The sequence below is a fragment of the Heloderma suspectum genome, chromosome 1 (assembly GCF_057233095.1).
Source record: "Heloderma suspectum isolate Gila_16-S chromosome 1, 16-S_ref, whole genome shotgun sequence".
NCBI classification, from domain to species: Eukaryota; Metazoa; Chordata; class Lepidosauria; order Squamata; family Helodermatidae; genus Heloderma; species Heloderma suspectum.
The window spans coordinates 180,008,770-180,027,032 of NC_139458.1; the positions used below are offsets into that span (position 1 = coordinate 180,008,770).

The following is an 18,263-nucleotide window of genomic DNA, read 5'->3' on the forward strand; positions in this document are numbered from 1 at the left end:
AAATGGGATTAGTTCAGAAGTGCTTGTGCATGGACTAATTCAGTAAGTGAAATTGCAAGTTGCTCTTGCAAGTTGATGGTGCCCTTTTTCATTTTCTTGAGGTAGTATTGACTGTGGAGAGTCATGAGAGCAGCTTCTATCCCAACAGCATTTTACAGTGCAATCCTGCTGAGGAGTAGGTCCTGTTGAGTTTAGTGGTGTTTATTTTCAGGTAAATGTGTTTAGGATTGCATCTTCAGTTACTTAAACCTCATTTCATAGAATCATAGGGTTGGATGGGGCCTATAAGACCATCGAGTCCAACCATTTACATTTCTTCAATACAATGAGGAATGACATACCAAGATTCTTTTCTTCCTAATCTTTAAGATTCTTACTCCAGTTTTTCACCTAAGCTTGTTTTCTGAGTTTGTTGCTTTTTTACTTTATATTTAACCTCCTTTTTTTGCTCAAAATGCCTCCAAGGCAGCTAACAATATAAAATCAGCTTCTATTTATTACATTTATATCTTGCTTTTTTCCTCTTTAAGAAACCCAAGGCAGCGTACATAATCCTCCTCCTCTCCATTTCATTCTCACAACAACAACCCTGTGAGGTAGGTTGGGCTGAGAGCCTGTGACTGGCCCAGAGTCACCCAGTGAGCTTCCGTGGTTAAGTGGAAACTAGGACCCAGATCTCCTGACTCCCATTCCAACTCTCTAGCCACTACACCACACTGGCTTTAAAACATGCACATTAAAACAAAGGGTAACGAACGTTCCACCAAAAAATTAAATGTGTTAAGACAGATTGAATAATACTCTCTCAGCGCCCATATGCATAACAGAATAAAAAACTTTAAAATTGTATCCTGGCAAAAACTGGGATTCAAAGGTCTCACATTATACAAGTGGAATTTGACTCCCCCCCATGACTCATTTCCCCCCCCCCCCGCTATATTATTTTGAATCACCTTTTTCAAAAGCAGTTTCACACATTGCATTAGGGTCATATGTTAGAGGGAAAATAAGCACAAAGCCCTTTAGGCTTAGGTAAGTGATTCCAAGGTTCTTTGGATCCCAGACAAAACTATTGATGGCTGTTATGTTAGTGTCATATCTAATGTACACTGAAACCAATTTAGAAATACGTTTTTGTTGTTCAGTTTATAGCAGTAACCTCTTAATAAAACAATTTCTTGCATTGGAGTTGCCCAAACAACTGAAAACTAGACTAGTAATAGTACTACTACTATCTGCTTAATGTTTTAAGATTACTTCATATGAAATACCTACCACCTAGAGATTTCTTGATGTTGCATCTATATGTTGGGTGCTCCTCATGATGAACTTACAATTGTGATATGGAAGAATTATCACCATGTGGCTTTCCCTATATTTTCATAGACTACCAACAGGAATGTTTTTCAGCAGTGTGGAGAGCACCTCGTTATGTTGTGAACCATTGCCCATGAACAGGTTGCCTTGTAGGGCACCGCTATGCACATGCAATCCTAAGTGGTCTCCAGGAGGCAGGTTTCTTTGTGAATTGGACCTTACATATTGCCTGCAGTGTGTTGGACACTCACAAATAGCACTGATACTGTCTTTGTGGCCTTGGTCAGTGATCTCCACTTACAGGTGGTTGTAGGGCTTTCATTATCTGCTCTCTGGTTCCATTCATACCTGACAGGGTATGGTAAAAGGCAGCTATTCATAGTCTCACTGGGACTTTACCTTTGGTGTCTTGAAGGAATCCATGTCTCCTTCATTCTGTTAACTATGTATGCATCTAGGAGGTGGCAGTGGACAGAGATACCCTATTAGGTGCTGCTGCTGCTACACTGATGATGTGAAGGTACACCCCTCTTTTTCATCCCATGGTCCAGCCATGATTGAAGACTACGTATGGGTGAACCATATGTAGCAGAATCATGAGAGTCAGAAATAATTTTGGTCAGCAAATCTTGTAACCTGTGGGATTCCCACCATAGCTAGAGCCCCCACCACTTTGATGCCTTTTTACCAGATGAGGCAGTATATAAACGTTAATAAACTGTTTGCATGAATTGATTTTGGTTCTGCAGCTACTCCTAGAATCTTGAATTGCAGCAGTGGCCAGGGCACTTACCATCAATTCCAACTCTTGCAAAGGCTGTGTCCCTTTGAATTAGATGGGACCTAGCAGCGATCATTTACACCTTCATCACCTTGACGTTAGGCTGCTATAAGGCATTCTGCATTGAACTATTCTGAGCCTTTTGTATAGATGTGGCAGCCCATCTCTTGCTGGATAGGCTTTCAGGTGAACTTTATGGCAGTTCTACAAAAACTGCACTGGCTCCCTAATTCATCCTCAAAGAGCATTTTTTGTTCTATAAAGCCATGAACATCCAAGGCCCAGTGTCTTAGAGGCAAAAATCCCCTTCCCTGTGTACCCCCACCATTACCTCCTGAGATCAGTGTAGGATGCCCTGACAGTGTTACCATCTTTGTGCCAAGTTCCAGTCACAAGGCGTATGCAAATAAGCATTCTTGTTGGCTGTTCCCTAGTTATGGAACTTTCTCTTCCCTTGGAGATTTTCAATAATACAGTGCCCAGCCATTTTTCAGAAATGCCTAAGACCTTTCTGTTTAGTTCAGCTTCTGGTAGCTAGAGTGAAGTCAGCAGCGAGGTAAAGACCTGTATACAATTCAGTGTTCCTTATAGGAGGATATCATTTATATAAGGAAGTAAGCTACTCCCGTGGGAAGGGACTGGAAGCAGCAGGTGGTTTAGTTAAGTACCTTTTCCAACTAGACCTGTGCCAAGGCTTGGAACAGAACTGTGGTGTTTGCAGGCAGCCTTGTCTGAAAGCAGCAGCATCAGTCATCATTTTTCACTGTGAACACCCAACTAGTGTTGGGCCCCTCTCCCTCTCCCTCCCTCTCCCCTTCTTCCTGCCTCCTCTCTAGTTGTTTCCTCTCTCACCCCTGCCTCATCATCCATGGTCCTTGATCTTTTCAATGCATTCTCTCCACTGTCTCCCTCCTAGTTGCTCCCTTTTCTTTGGTCTCAAACCCCACAGGTCTATCCTTAGACAACATTGCTTTCTTTGATGCCTCTAAACGTGGCTTTCCCTACATATTTCTTTGTGGTTGTTTTGAGATTCTTGTTTAAAAAGCATTTAGGAATACATGGTTGTATGGGTATCTTAAAATGTAGTAGCTGCTGTATTAGCAGTTTAGCAAGTTTATCAATGAAGTAATTTGCTTTGGTTACATATATCTTTGTAATGTAACTTGCTTTGGTTAGATACTCAACCACAGTACTTTCCTGTATGTAAATTGCTTCACAGTTTAGTAGTGTTTATATGCAAAGTGTTAATCTATACACTGAATGGTACCCTTTCTTAAGCATTTTATCTGTACCTGTCTTTGGACTAACTGGCTTATTTGGGCAAGTACTGAGAGCTTAATGAAAAGGTCAAGAGAGATGTCAACCAGATCAAGAAAACTCAGTATTGATTCTCTGGCCTCTCTGCATTAGTATGGGTTGTGTGACTGACACTTTCAGATCTTCGGTAATGCAAAAAGATGACTTTGGCACAATTCTCTGGCTGCTTCTAAATGTAACTTCAGTTCTGTCAAGTTGACAACTTGGAACTGAAGCTTAACTCATAAGCTTTCTCCTCAACTAGCTTGCCTCTGTTATCTTTCCCCCAGCCCCTGCCCACCACAAACTTCAGAGTGTATGTAGGGAAGCACGAGAGATTGCATGGGTCTTTGTAATGTAGTTTACAAGTTTTAAGCAGTTTTATAGGTTGCACATGTAAGGCAAATGTCTTGATTTCAGTTAATTTCAGTTTTTAGCGTTGCAACTTGTTTCTGAATGTTTTTTCTTTACCACGCAACTCTTATGCACATGAGTAGGTGCAAGTGAAAATAATAAAACTGTATTTGGAAATACTGTTAAAAAAATGCGTGGCTTTCTACCATTCTGCCAACCTGATGAAAACCAGTGCTATGTGATGCTAGTTCACCTCTCGGATAGATAATGTCATAAATATTTAGTTGACAGACTTCAGTATTGTGAACCAGATATGCAAATTGAGGTATCGTAAACGTTAGCCTGGACATAATGGGTTGGATCCAGTATTAGTCCTACTTAAAGTAGACTCATTAAAATGAATGGGACTTAAGTTAGACTTAACCTTGAATATAACCCAATCATTCAAAATCTCACTTGCAGAGAAGTGAGATTCATCTAAATGAATAGATTATATTTATGTATTTGTTTTCTTTAAAATAGTTATACACCACCCTTCTTGTTTATTTTAATTTGCAAATATAACAAACAAAAGACCCTTCTTATGATACCAGGACAGTTTACAGAACGTAATGAAAAAATTAAAAATCCTGCCTTAATAGATAGAAGGTGACAATTTCACAAATACTGTTTATTATAAGGGGCTTCAGTTGAATCATAACTTGTACTAGCATTATGCAGAACTACTTCTAACAACAGCTCAGTTCACATGTTTAAATCATAATATAGAGGATCATGAATAGGCCATGGATTCACACACAACCTTATCACCCTCTCCTACTACTATACTTGGCTATCTTCTCAGTTTTCTGTTTTGCGCAGGCCATACTTTGCTGTGATGTCTGAATCAGAAAAAGTTGCGAAATCGGATTTAGAAGGCCTAGTTGGTGAATTTCTGATTCTCCTATTTCAAAGCAAGCACTAATCAGTTTGCCAGTTGGGGCATCATGATGAAGTATGGTTAGTGCTAAATAGGTAATGGATAGGGAAGCCAGGTATGACTAGGGAGGGCTCATTTACAGTGATCCTCCAAACTGGTTTGGAGAAGCATCTGAACTGAGCCAGTGTGATATTTCCAGCTTTGGCTGTAAAACACAAATTGTATTCCGCTTACAGCTTTCATCTCATGTTACCTTCCATGTTAACTTTAATGTATGTATAATTGTGCATTTGAGGATTTTGTTCAGGTTTTTTATTTTATCCTGTACCGTGTAGAAGTAAGTTATGTGTTTGAATAGAAGTCGCGAATGGGATACTTTATTTAATATGTGCTGAACTGTTTTCTTTAATGCAGTGACACCCAATTATGCTGTGCTTTAGATCAGGCAGTAGTGCTTTCTCGTTAAACTGCAAGGGTTATTTCAGTTTATTTCTCTTCCCTAGACCAGAAAGTTCCAAGTAGACTTTTTGTTTAAAAGTATTAATTTTTAAATGCCTTTTACCATGGTAGATGTAGAATAATCCATCTATCTTCATTAAGGCATATAGCCTTGAAACTTGTGTTTTTGCTACTTGTGGGGTTACAGATGCATGCTTTCGCTTGTCAAGATAAATGTATTATTCTGTAGCTGTCTCCCCTCCCAGTATGAGTATTCAGGTTGCAGAGTAAACTTGGCCAAAGCAAGCAAATCCTCCAAGGATAAAGAAAGAAAATGTACATACTCCAAGGAACCTCTTTTCCAGAGCTAAAATTGACATTTTTATAAATAATTTCCATGTAGCATATCTCAAACTCACAATCACAGCAATTCAGTGATATGCATTTGGCATGTCAGTTTCTGTTCTTAGTGCTTTTCCTTGGAAATAGCATGAAAAGTAAGATTTCTCTGAATTTTTTATGCTGTGGGCTTACAAAGGACCAAAGATGTTCTTCAGTTGTGGTTGTCTTAAGAGTGCATGGCAGCATAAATAACGAAGTGGTCATAAACCTCAGCTGCACTTCAAGGGTCATGTGGTCCATTTAATTTTTAAAGAATCTAGAAACCAACTAAGCAGTTGATAACAGGTCAGTTGCAGGTGATAAAAGATTTTAGATGGAACATTACTTCTCCTTCCACACCTGGCATAGCTACATTATATCTGTTGTGTAGCATTTTTTATGCACTGGTATGTTTCTTCATAAACATATGGTATAAACAATAGCTGGATGCTTGAATTGCAAAGCAACACGATGCATTTTTTAAAGATAGCTCCCATATGTCATAGGGTTTGGGTTGTTTTTTTGTTGCTGCAAAAGTATTGATGTCAGAAAGAGCTTCATTTCTGAGTAATAGAGATTAACTGATTGCCATTCATCACCTTAGATACACACACACACACACACACACACCCCTCTCTCTATATATATTATGAGTATGGTTTTTTCCCAGAAGTGTTGTTGCACCAGATTATGTATAGATATATAGAAACTAAAAATCTTGAGATATATAAGCACTTATAAAAGCTATAATCCCATTGGAAAGGTCTTGAATTTTTAAAAACACAATGATTTGTTAGACAGTAGGATTTTTTTTTGAAGTCGTTAAAATATTCCCATTAATTGTCTAGAATTGGTTCTTCTTGTTTAGAGAAGGATCTGCATGCTAATCTGTTAAGTAGATTATTGCATGGTTTGGCTAAAATTAGATAAGGTTGCTTTTGACAAAATGCAAACAATATTATGGTACATTGAACTGAGGACAGTAGTTGAAAAAAAATATGGAATGTAATTATTTTTCATACAGTGATGGTTTTTGAAGCAAACACAGATGTACATAAAGATGCAGTTTTTATTTTGTATTGGCAGCTTCCAAATATTTAGTATCTATTTCCAGGCATTGCAATTACTAAAGCATCCATAGTTCTGAATTCCATGCATCCCACGAACTAATTATATTTGCAAGGTCAGAATGAATACACATTTTCAGAAAAATATAAGGTTATATAAATGTGTCTTCTACTTGGCTGTTATATCACAGTTTGTTGATCTGGAGTATAATGTGTACAATTCACAAATTTGTCTGATAACAGAAAGTGGTGTGTGATTGTGTTTATTTTACTAACCAGTATATTCACAGCAATCACTTCCAAATATCTCTCCAGTAAAGATGTGTTAATTACAAAACAGACAAGGTCTTCTATTATATTAAAGCTACTAACAAGAAGACAGCAGGAATCACACATGTAAATAGCATCATCAACCCCTATTTTAGTCCTCTGTTTTGATCTGTGAGTTGCGCATAGACCAAAGGTGCTATTAAAGACTCACTGTATGAAATAGGCAGCATTATATGAACAAAATTTATTCAACAAGAAAACAGACCTTTAACATGAATTTAACAAGCCTGAGAAATTATAAACTATCATATGCTGCAGATTCATGCAGTGATAATAAACAAAAAAAGGAAAGTAAGAGGTTTCCTTAAGCTAGCCAAACCGCTAATGGTTTTGTTATAAGCTGTCTACTGTTGAAGTGACCTCTGCAAAGTCTCAAGGCACTTGCACTAGGCAGAATTAAATCGTCCAGTTGGTGAAAAGAATAGCAGTATAGGATAGCATGTTAGAATAAAAAGCCACCTTAATCAGTACACTTTTTTGAACGTAGTGTTACAAGGAACTCCTGATTCCTCTTCTCAGGGAGAGATAATTTTGCATTAAGCCTTTAGGCTGTATTTTAATGCGGTTACAAATCATCATGGTCAAAGAAAGCTAAGAGATCTAAAAAATACTCAAGTACTTGCAAAAATGAAAGTGACATCAATTTATTTTCTCTTGAATTGACCCTTTTGAGATCTGTGTTCCAGCAACTGTGTCCGTAAAGTTTCTACCGCTGCATATAAGGTTATTATATTGCTATCATTGCATCATCACACTGAACCTCAAAGTACGCAAACCTAGAGAATGCTTGAGCTACTTTATATATCCAAGTGCTCACCAGGGCTTATCCTTGAATCTTACTGTAGTATAATTAACACCTCCTTCATCCATTGCTCATTAGTGCACTGGACATTAATGAGCCTATTTATTTTGATACGATTCTCTAAAGAAGAAACTCGTTTGTTCTTGCTGTGCAAAAAAACCAATTATATGATTGCATAGAAATAAAAATGTAGGGTGTGTTGCTGCATTTATGGTTTTTATTGCGTCCCAGATCTAATTTTAGGTTGCAGGTTGTTGAGCATGTTAGTTTTCCTTAAGACAGTTGCTATAGTGATTGCAGTGAATTCCTTTAATCTTGGTGTAGTTAAAACATTCTTTTTCTTATTGGTTGTAATGATGCTGCTAAGTAGAAGCAAATTGTCACTCAAGTCATATTTTTGTCCAGTAGTTTATAGGAAATTAGTATTCTTTAATTCAGAATAGAGACCAGTTATGGGTTTAAGAAGCCCTTGCAGTTCCTTGCAGTTCACATGCATAAAAGCCAGTGTGGTTTTCTCCTCTGGAGATGCATATCCGAGTGTTGATCAAAAGCACAGTGAAATAAGCAAGTTCACTGGCATTGATATATGAATCATAGAACTCTCAGCCTTTACTCCCTACAAGTAGCAACATAGAAATTATTTGAAACTTGGATGCATCGAAGCCGATCTGAAGCTGTGTGTCCATCACAGACCACTAAAGAACATCCAAACATGACCTTGTAAAAATGGGCCACTGTAATCATAGCAGAGTTGCAAGCCCCAATATTTGACCATTTACTTAGCATCCTTTGCAGTAATCTATCATGAAAAGTGCATATGGAGCTCAAAGATGAGTAGAAGCACTTTTGTTAGAAAATACCATCGCAGTGTTGGATGGATTCCATCCTTTCTAGTGGAGCAGTCAGTTAGAATCCATTCTAGGAGTATAAGTGTTAGTACTCTAAAATATGAAGCACCTTGTGATTATGATACACTGCCAAGTAATTGTATCTTTCCCCTCAGAGTAAATTATTTGTGTCATTTCCTATCAAGTAAACCTCTAGAGGGCTACAGTGTAGAATATTTAGTTTTGTTTTTGCTTACTTTTTATTTATACTCACTACTTGCTGTGGTTGGGCATTTGCAGGTGTTCACAAATTAGAACATCTGGTTCAAATTCTGTTTCGAGAGTTTGGGAAGCTGATAAGAAAGAACCAATGTTATATAAAAACACTGATTTAAAACTGAAAAGTAAAATCTGGCACAGGCCTCTAAAATATTAAGCTTTCTTAGCTGCTATAACTGTTGTCAGGCAATTGCCCTGATTTAGCGAGAGAAATCCATGCATGGGAACAACTTTCCACACACATAGATCATCGTTCTAGGTGATTGCTTGCACAACAAGACTACTGGGGCGGGAGTTGTTACAAAAACAAACTCCAAACCTTTCAACGAGGGGGTATATTGCTGGCATTTTTGCACGTCAGCTGTGAATCTAGCCTCCTCCCTATCAGCTGATCAGCAGTGATATCACTGATTGTGGAGAGGCTCATGTACACAGCACAAGATAATATATCGAATGAGAACATTGTCCAAGAGACAACAGCCACGAGGCAACAATATATTCACAAATACGGGAGTTATGGGGACATCCATGCATACTTGGGGTTTTCTCACCAGGATTATGCAAAGCATCAGACCCCCTCCCTCTCTCCCTCCCTCTCTCCCAGTGTGTGTGTGTGTGTGTGTGAGAGAGAGAGAGAGAGTGAGAGAGAGAGACAGACAGACAGACAGATAGAGACAGAGAGACAGAGTACCCTTAAGGAGCTGCTGTCAGGGAGAATGAAGTCCAGTGCTTATACACATTTGAATATTCACAGCCAGGGACTCAAAGGAAAAAAATCCTAAGAAAACAATGACTTTAGGTTAAAATTATGTATTTTAGTTAGTCCACATAACCATAAGGCCAGAAGGAACATGCAGATATCGAACCACCGCCACAACAAAGACAGGATCCCTATGCGCATTTGTGCTTTAGAGTAATTGAAGGTATCCTGTGCTAGAGGTGCCTGAAGGCAAAAAATCGTTTGCTTCAAGCTATCCAGATGAGGTGGCATGGTTCTGACCAGGAGCTGAGTGGTGGGGGATAGTGCTAACCAGTTGGGGGGGGGGAATGAGTGTGCTGCAAAATCCATCCACCAACTCCTGATTTTTTTTCCCTCTAGTACAAGTGTGAGAAATCATAAGATACTATTCCTTCATAAATTTGGTCCACACTTTTTTTTGCAGATTTGTACCTGTAATGCTTCAAGGGAAACCGATCCCCCAAACCTCATTCTGTTAAAGTTGTGCTGTTCATATCAACATAAGACACTAGGAAGCTGCCTTAAATCCGAGTCAAACCTTTGGCCCTCTAGCTTGGTATTGTCTGTGCTGACTATTGAGCAACTCTCCAGGATTTCAGGCGGGATTCCTTTCTAGACCTTTCTCAAGGTGCCAGGGCTTGATACTGGGAACTTTAGCATTCAAAGCATGTGCTCTGAGCCATGGCCCTTTCTTTATTAGTTAGTATTGGCCTATATTGTGTCTTCCTATTGTTACCTCCGTTAGTGAGCCTCCCAATAACCACATAAAGCTGTGAAAATTGAGTGCTGTATGAGCTTAAATATGAAGACAGGATCTACCAGCTTTGCTTTATATCCAACTTCAGGAATGTTGTCAGTGAGTTGGGACTTGAGGATTCTCTGTGTCATTTATTTACAAGTGCTTAAAGGAAACTTTGGGCACAGGATTACAATTTAACTTTCAGTGTCTCTAATTTGCTTAACATTAGAATGTGTAGATGATGCATATCATGCCTTAGGAAAAGTCATATGTTTGTTGCTGTCTTTGTTATGGCAAAGCTTAATGTGAAGAATGACTTGTATGGCCTAATAAGCCAGTAAAATTTATATATGTATTATTCCTCCCAGCTTAAAAGATATGTAGGCATAAAAGATATGTAATCACACTAATTCCATCCTCGCTTCCAGACAACAGATATTTACACTTGCGTTATACGTGGGGCTGCCTTTGAAAACGGTCCGGAAACTTCAGCTGGTCCAAAATAGGGCAGCAAGATTGTTAACAGGGACTGGCCTGCGAGCTCATATTACGCCAGTACTTTTCCAGCTGCACTGGCTGCCAGTCCATTTCCGGGCCTGATTCAAAGTGCTGGTGTTAACATTCAAAGCCCTTAACGGCTTGGGGCCAGGTTACCTGAAGGATCGCCTCCTCCCATATGTGCCTGCCCGGACCTTAAGATCATCATCAGCGGCCCTTCTCCGTGAGCCCCTGCCAAAGGAAGTGAGGCGGGTGGCTACTAGGAGGAGGGCTTTTTCTGTTGTGGCATCCCGGCTCTGGAATGAACTCCCTAGTGAGGTTCGCCTGGCGCCTACATTGTACTCCTTTCGGCGCCAGGTGAAGACCTTTTTATTTTCCCAGGCATTTTAGCTTTCTAAATTTTTATCTTTGCTGTTTTAAATCTGTATTTTAAACTCCTGTACTGCTGCTAGGTTTTATTGTGGTTGTATTGTTATATTGTGGTTTTAATGTTCTATATATTTTAAATTGTTTTATTGTGTGTTGTTTGGTTTTAATTTTTGTGAACCGCCCAGAAAGCTTCGGCTATTGGGCGGTATAGAAATGAAATAAATAAATAAATAAATAAATAAATAAATTGTCTGCTGCCTTTAGGTATCTGCTGAAGAGCAGGGCCAGACAGCTTCTCTAGTTCAGGAACTGAGTCAAGATATTGTAATCTTATGCTTTGTTGGCCTCTATATTTATTTTTTAACTTCACCTGTTTTAGTCCTGTGAGGTCGCAATTGTACTTATAATCGCTATCCTTGCTCCTTCATGCTGCTTTCCTTCATTTCACGAAACCCTCTGGGAATGAGCCCTGGATCCCTCTCTCCCCTGTGCTCTTAACACTTGCCTGGCATCATTGTCTAATTCAAATGCTGCTTCTACACAGAAAGCACTTGCAACGCATATAGGAAGAAGCATAAAACCTATGGGCAGTTCCTCATGTGGTCATTGCATGCAAATCTATTTAACATACCATTGATAACCCCCACTAGAGATGTATAGCCACAGTGGTTGTGTGATATTACCATTCCTTAAGGCACAATGGGGTTTTTTTCAAGCTTTTCTTTGGGAGCCTTTTCTTGCCTTCAGATAGGTTTACACATTCTTAGTAAACTTAACAGCTCTGTAAAGTAGGTCACTATTATTATTCACATATTAGAGCTGGGGCTCCTGAGGGATGGTGGTTTGCCTAAGGACACTTAGTGAGGTTTTTGTTTTGTTTTAAGTTTTTATTGTTTTAAATTGTAGTACACTGCCTTGATGGCTTTTTTGCAGATAAGGCAGCATGTTGTTGTTTATTCATTCAGTCACTTCCGACTCTTTGTGACTTCATGGAATTTCCCTATTCTGGCCTCAGAGGAAGTATTAATCTCTTTGAATTAGTTGTTGCTTATTCGGTTAGTCGCTTCCGACTCTTCGTGAATTCATGGACCAGCCCACGCCAGAGCTTCCTGTCGGCCATCGCCACCCCCAGCTCCCCCAAGGTCGAGTCCGTCACCTCCAGAATATCATCCATCCATCTTGCCCTTGGTCGGCCCCCCTTCCTTTTGCCTTCCACTTTCCTTAGCATCAGTATCTTCTCCAGGGTATCCTGTCTTCTTGTTATGTGGCCAAAGTACTTCAGTTTTGCCTTTAATATCCTTCCCTCAGGTGAGCAGTCTGGCTTTATTTCCTGGAGTATGGACTGGTTTCATCTTCTTGCAGTCCAAGGCACTCTCAGAATTTTCCTCCAACACCACAGTTCAAAAGCATCTATCTTCCTTCGCTCAGCCTTCCTTACAGTCCAGCTCTCGCAGCCATAGCTTACTATGGGGAATACCATTGCTTTAACTATGTGGACCTTGGTTGTCAGTGTGATGTCTCTGCTCTTCACTATTTTATCAAGATTTGTCATTGCTCTCCTCCCAAGAAGTAAACGTCTTCTGATTTCCTGGCTGCAGTCAGCATCTGCAGTAATCTTTGCGCCTAGAAAGACAAAGTCTGTCACTGCCTCCACATTTTTTCTCTCTATTTGCCAGTTATCAATCAGGCTGGTTGCCATAATCTTGGATTTTTTGAGGTTTAACTGCAACCCAGCTTTTGCACTTTCTTCTTTCACCTTCGTCATGAGGTTCCTCAGCTCCTCCTCGCTTTCAGCCATCAAAGTGGTATCATCTGCATATCGGAGGTTGTTAATGTTTCTTCCAGCGATTTTAACTCCAGCCTTGGATTCATCAAGCCCAGCACGTCGTATGATGTGTTCTGCATACAGGTTGAATAGGTAGGGTGAGAGTATACAACCCTGCCGTACTCCTTTCCCAGTCTTAAACCAGTCCGTTGTTCCGTGGTCTGTTCTTACTGTTGCTACTTGGCCGTTATACAGATTCCTCAGGAGGCAGACAAGATGACTTGATATCCCCATCCCACCAAGAACTTGCCACAATTTGTAATGATCCACACTGTCAATAAAACAGAAATAGATGTTTTTCTGAAACTCCCTGGCTTTCTCCATTATCCAGCGGATATTGGCAATTTGGTCTCTAGTTCCTCTGCCTTTTCTAAACCCAGCTTGTACATCTGGCAATTCTCGTTCCATGAATTGCTGGAGTCTACCTTGCAAGATCTTGAGCATTACCTTACTGGCATGTGAAATAAGTGCCACTGTTCGATAGTTTGAACATTCTTTAGTGTTTCCCTTTTTTGGTATGGGGATATAAGTTGATTTTTTCCAATCTGCTGGCCATTCTTGTGTTTTCTAAATTTGCCAGTATATGGCATGCATCACCTTGACAGCATCATCTTGCAAGATTTTAAACAGTTCAGCTGGGATACTGTCATCTCCTGCTGCCTTGTTATTAGCAGTGCTTCTTAAGGCCCATTCAACCTCACTCTTCAGGATGTCTGGCTCTAACTTACTGATCACACCGTCAAATCTATCCCCAATATTATTATCCTTCCTATACAGATCTTCTGTATATTCTTGCCACCTTTTCTTGATCTCTTCTGCTTCTGTTAGGTCCTTGCCATCATTGTTTTTGATCATACCCATTTTTGCCTGGAATTTACCTCCGATGTTTCTAATTTTCTGCAAGTGGTCTCTTGTCCTTCCTATTCTGTTATCTTCTTCTGCTTCCGTGCATTGCTTGTTTAAAAATAATTCCTTATCTCTTCTGGCTAACCTCTGGAATTTTGCATTTAATTGGGTATATCTCCCCCTATCACTGTTGCCTTTTGCTTTCCTTCTTTCTTGGGCTACTTCCAGCGTCTCAGCAGACAGCCATCTTGCCTTCTTGGTTTTCTTTTTCTTTGGGACTTTTTTGTTGCTGCCTCCTGAACAATGTTGTGAACTTCTGTCCATAGTTCTTCCGGGACCCTATCTACTAAATCTAGTCCCTTAAATCTATTCTTCACCTCCACTGCATATTCATCAGGTATATTAGTGAGCTCATATCTAACTAATCTGTAGGTCTTCCCTATTCTCTTTAGTCTGTTAAATACATTCGTAGATCAGGAAATAAGAACTGGAGGGTTCTGGACGTGCAGCTCACACTACACTAGCTCTCTTTGTTGTGAGAACAATGGATCTATTATAAGAAAATAAGGACTACACTGAGAAATGTCCTATCTGTGTATGCATTATAAGCATAGCATTGTGGCCTTTGGTGTCTGTTGCCATATCTCAGATTTTGCAAAATGTATTTTGAAGCCACAGGATACTTTCTGGATGCTTCTTAGATAAAATCAGGGAAGCACTTATGTCTACAGTTTGTGGGCTTTATATAAATAATACAAAAATAAGTAATAAACTTCTGAAAGTTAACAGCTATGTATTTACTATCATAAGTGACCTTGATTTTTGTTCCTTTCCCTTTTTGCTCTGTTTTACTCCTGGCCATGACACTGACAAGGTCGTCATAATCCATCCGACAGTTTATACCCTCTTTCGTACTTGCAGGGAGTAAAAAGCATCTGACTAGAAGGGAATACACGGGGCAAGTTCCTTGCTGACTATAATCTTGTTGTCATTTCAAGTATTCCGGTGGTATAATTGATGTGACAGGACTGGGCTTTAAACATAATCCCTTAGCTTGTGCTCACTTTCAGTTTTAGTCTCTCTGTCATTCAATTTGACTAGGTAAGATGTAGGTGACAAACAGGTTTTTAAAGTTACATAGCATATGTGTGTATATATATGTAAATCTAGCCATCAAAGGTCTATAAAAAAGTGCATAAAACTTAATGTATTTTCTCTCAAGTCCTTGAAAAATGCAGCAATTTGTGTCTCTTTAACTATACTAGACCGAGTTGGTGTGTTAATGGGCAAGACAGCAGGCGGTTCTTTTTTATTAATATTATAATTAAATAATTTTCTGGAAAAAGGCCAGAAACAGATGTGAGTTGATCATGACTTCTCCACTGTTACTTGGTGCAATCACTTGCATTTTCTACAAAGAATTGACTGCGGGTCTTGTTTTTACAGGTTGTTATCGATGCCTTCAGATTGATCAATGCTAATATGATGGTCTTGGGACATGAACCAAGACAAACAACTTCAAATCTGGGTCACTTAAACAAGCCATCTATCCAGGTAAATTCATATTTGGTATTGGTGTCTTCACTTCGATGTTTGTGTGCATGTGTGTGTATACACACAGACACACTTTAACTATGTGTATTATAAATTTAATCCAACTCAGTAAGCTAGGCTTATAAAAAACTTTATCTTACTACAAAGAACTATTGACTACTTTCAAAGTTCTTAGAGATTTCATATGGAAAGAAGATGTTTATAGTGAATGTATTCATTTTTTACCATTGTTGTGCCCCTGTTACAAGATTTTGTTGTTCCAGAGATCATATGCAGTTCTTTTTCTGAACTACGTAGTTAGAGAACAAGTTATTTCAGTGTTTTAAGCATTGATGCTTCTGGGCTCTCTTTACTGTTAGTCTTAGTTTTTTTGACGGGTGCTGAGATTATAGAAGCAATTCAGTTGAATCACCAAACTAATTATTTGGAGAGTAGACACTGAATTCTGTACATTTACTCAACAAATAAGTTTCAGGGTTATAGTTTCACTGCCTTTAGCATAGCAGTCTTGATATCTGAGCATATTAGTCTTTTCAGATGTTTCCTCACCACCTGAGATGTTATTCATAGTGCAGTTGAGGACAGGGTGTGGTGTCATGGGCTTATAGATCCCATGTATCTCCCAGTTACCTTCGATACTCCCAAATTACTTTCTAGTCATGGTGAAAGGATTCCAAGGCCTGCTCACAACTTCAAGTTGGGTAGAATCTTAGTAAGTAACATCTGAACTAAAACTATAAATATAATTCATTTACTTCAGTGGAGCTAATTCCAAGTAAGCATGTTTAGGATTACAACTTACTATCCAGTCCTGAACACATTGACTAGGAAACTCTGTGTGCATATATTAAATATGGTTTTTAATATCTCCTAAGTAAATGCTTCACTAAGGTCACAGTTGTATGGTCCATGGGAGGGTATTTCCAGGGCCATAGGATAGATCAGATCTCCCCCTCCAAGGGCCACTCTCAGAGGGGAGGATCCGACCTCAAATGTTCCCCTCTCAGTCCCTGTGGAATTGTCTAAGGCCCTTGCCCCTCCAATGTCAGTAGAGACAACAGAGGGCAAGAATGAGAGGTGTCGTGGGTGGATCCCAGTTCCCAGACATCCCCCAATATGGGGAAGGGAGAGTCTACATTAGCCGTGGAGCTGGTATACATAATTTCCCTCCTATTTGTTGCAATGGGAGGGAAATGGTTCAAATAAAACAAAAACAGGAAGGAAGGGAGGAAAACAATGTGTCTTCTGCCTTACCAGTGCAAGCCAGGCAGGGCTTTGGAGGAGGCAGTTCATCTGCCTTCAGTTTTCCCCAACTACTCCCAGCTTTCAGAAGTGAATTGGAGCCTTAATCCTACAATCCCAGGTATGTTTATGTGGAAGTAAGTTGCATTTGAAAACTGCTAGGAACCGTGAAGGAAGGAAATTCCACCGAGCTAAAAGTTGACTCTGTGCTTCCTGTATAGGTACATTGCGGAGGTAGTATCCCAGATATCTTAACGTTATTTAAGAATTATGAGCCATAAACATGCTCTCACACAAATTGGTCACTCTGCAGATGAATTCCCCATCCATTAACTGCAGTTAACAGATATAGCAGCATTGATCTTAACTGAGGTTAATGCTCACCAAGTTCTCCACTTATCCAGGATACGAATCCAGGGTTTGAAGTTACTTAACAAACCCTAGGTAGGGAGGACCCAAGTTAAGGAGGTCTGAAGTTATGATTGGTATTGACGCACCTGCTTCCTATGATTAAGTTAGAAGTGGGGGAATTCACTCCAGAGAAGTGCTGCTAAGAAAGTGCAGCCTGCTTTTAGTTTCGTAACTGTGAGTAGGAAATCAGTGCTGTTGCAAATGTAATGACCCTTAGAAAATGTTAGTCGTATGTACATAAATGATATTGTTTCTTCAACTTGTGAAGAGATTAAAACAAGTCAACTGAATGCCTACTTACGCCTTTTCAGACTGAACACTGAACTCACTGAATGCACTGTTTTGTACGTAAAAACATAGCAGCCAAGCTACTAAATTAGTCTTGTTAAAATAATGGAATTTGGAATTTTGGATTCCAGTTCTCCAGGATTAGAGCTTGTGTAAACAGACCTCCATACAGAAAGCATCTTGATTCTTAAACAAACATTCCCTCATGAATTATTAGTACTTTGTCATTCTCATTCTCATGCACTAATGATGATATTGCCAGAAAAATATTATTTTTCTTTTAAAATGAATTTTAAAAGGCTTAGATAGTTGCCACCAGAAGCCTAATTATTTCTCTGAAGATTAATTACAGGAGAACTAATAGCAACATATGTTGTAAACACTGCACTTACATTTGAAAACAGCATAGTACCACTGATCTGTAACCGTAAGCACTAGTTTTTGTTCTCACCTTGGAGATGTCATATCTAGTCATATTTAAAACCCTCAGACTTCAAAATGTATGATTATTCACAGATTTCTCTAACCATAGTTTAACAAAATCTCATACGGACAAAAGAATTTTTATTTAATAAGGCTGAAGCATATTGCTCTTGATCTGAATCCATGTAAAGCATAATGAGTATGGAAGAACCCACTAATGTTTTTGATTGAGTGCAGGCAAGTCTGTGCTTGTATGTTTCCAGAGAATATATTACTGGGCTTTTCAAGGCAGTATGTAATGACCTCTCATGCAAACCCCACAGTGTCATTCTGCTTCATTATTATTATTATTTCTTTTAGAAAGTTAAGCAATACCTTGGTCTCAGATCAACTATCAAAAGCATAGTGAACTTCTGTAGGACGGTGTATTATTCATTCTAAGCCTAATCCTGACTTGCTGTATATGTAAACATTTCCTCTACATTTCCATAGATTAATGTGTGCTATTCGTAGAAACAGAAACAGGATTCAAAAAGTG

At 39.2% G+C, this 18,263-nt stretch overlaps 1 protein-coding gene across 1 annotated transcript in view; it reads left to right on the plus strand.

The window, feature by feature from the left end:
- The window catches only part of PSMD14 (proteasome 26S subunit, non-ATPase 14), a 68,621-nt gene that overhangs the window by 36,691 nt on the left and 13,667 nt on the right, over positions 1–18,263 (plus strand). The window contains exon 8 of the mRNA XM_084811671.1: positions 15,254–15,361. Coding sequence (XP_084667797.1) covers positions 15,254–15,361 — 108 coding nt within the window. The remainder of the gene's footprint in view (positions 1–15,253; positions 15,362–18,263) is intronic.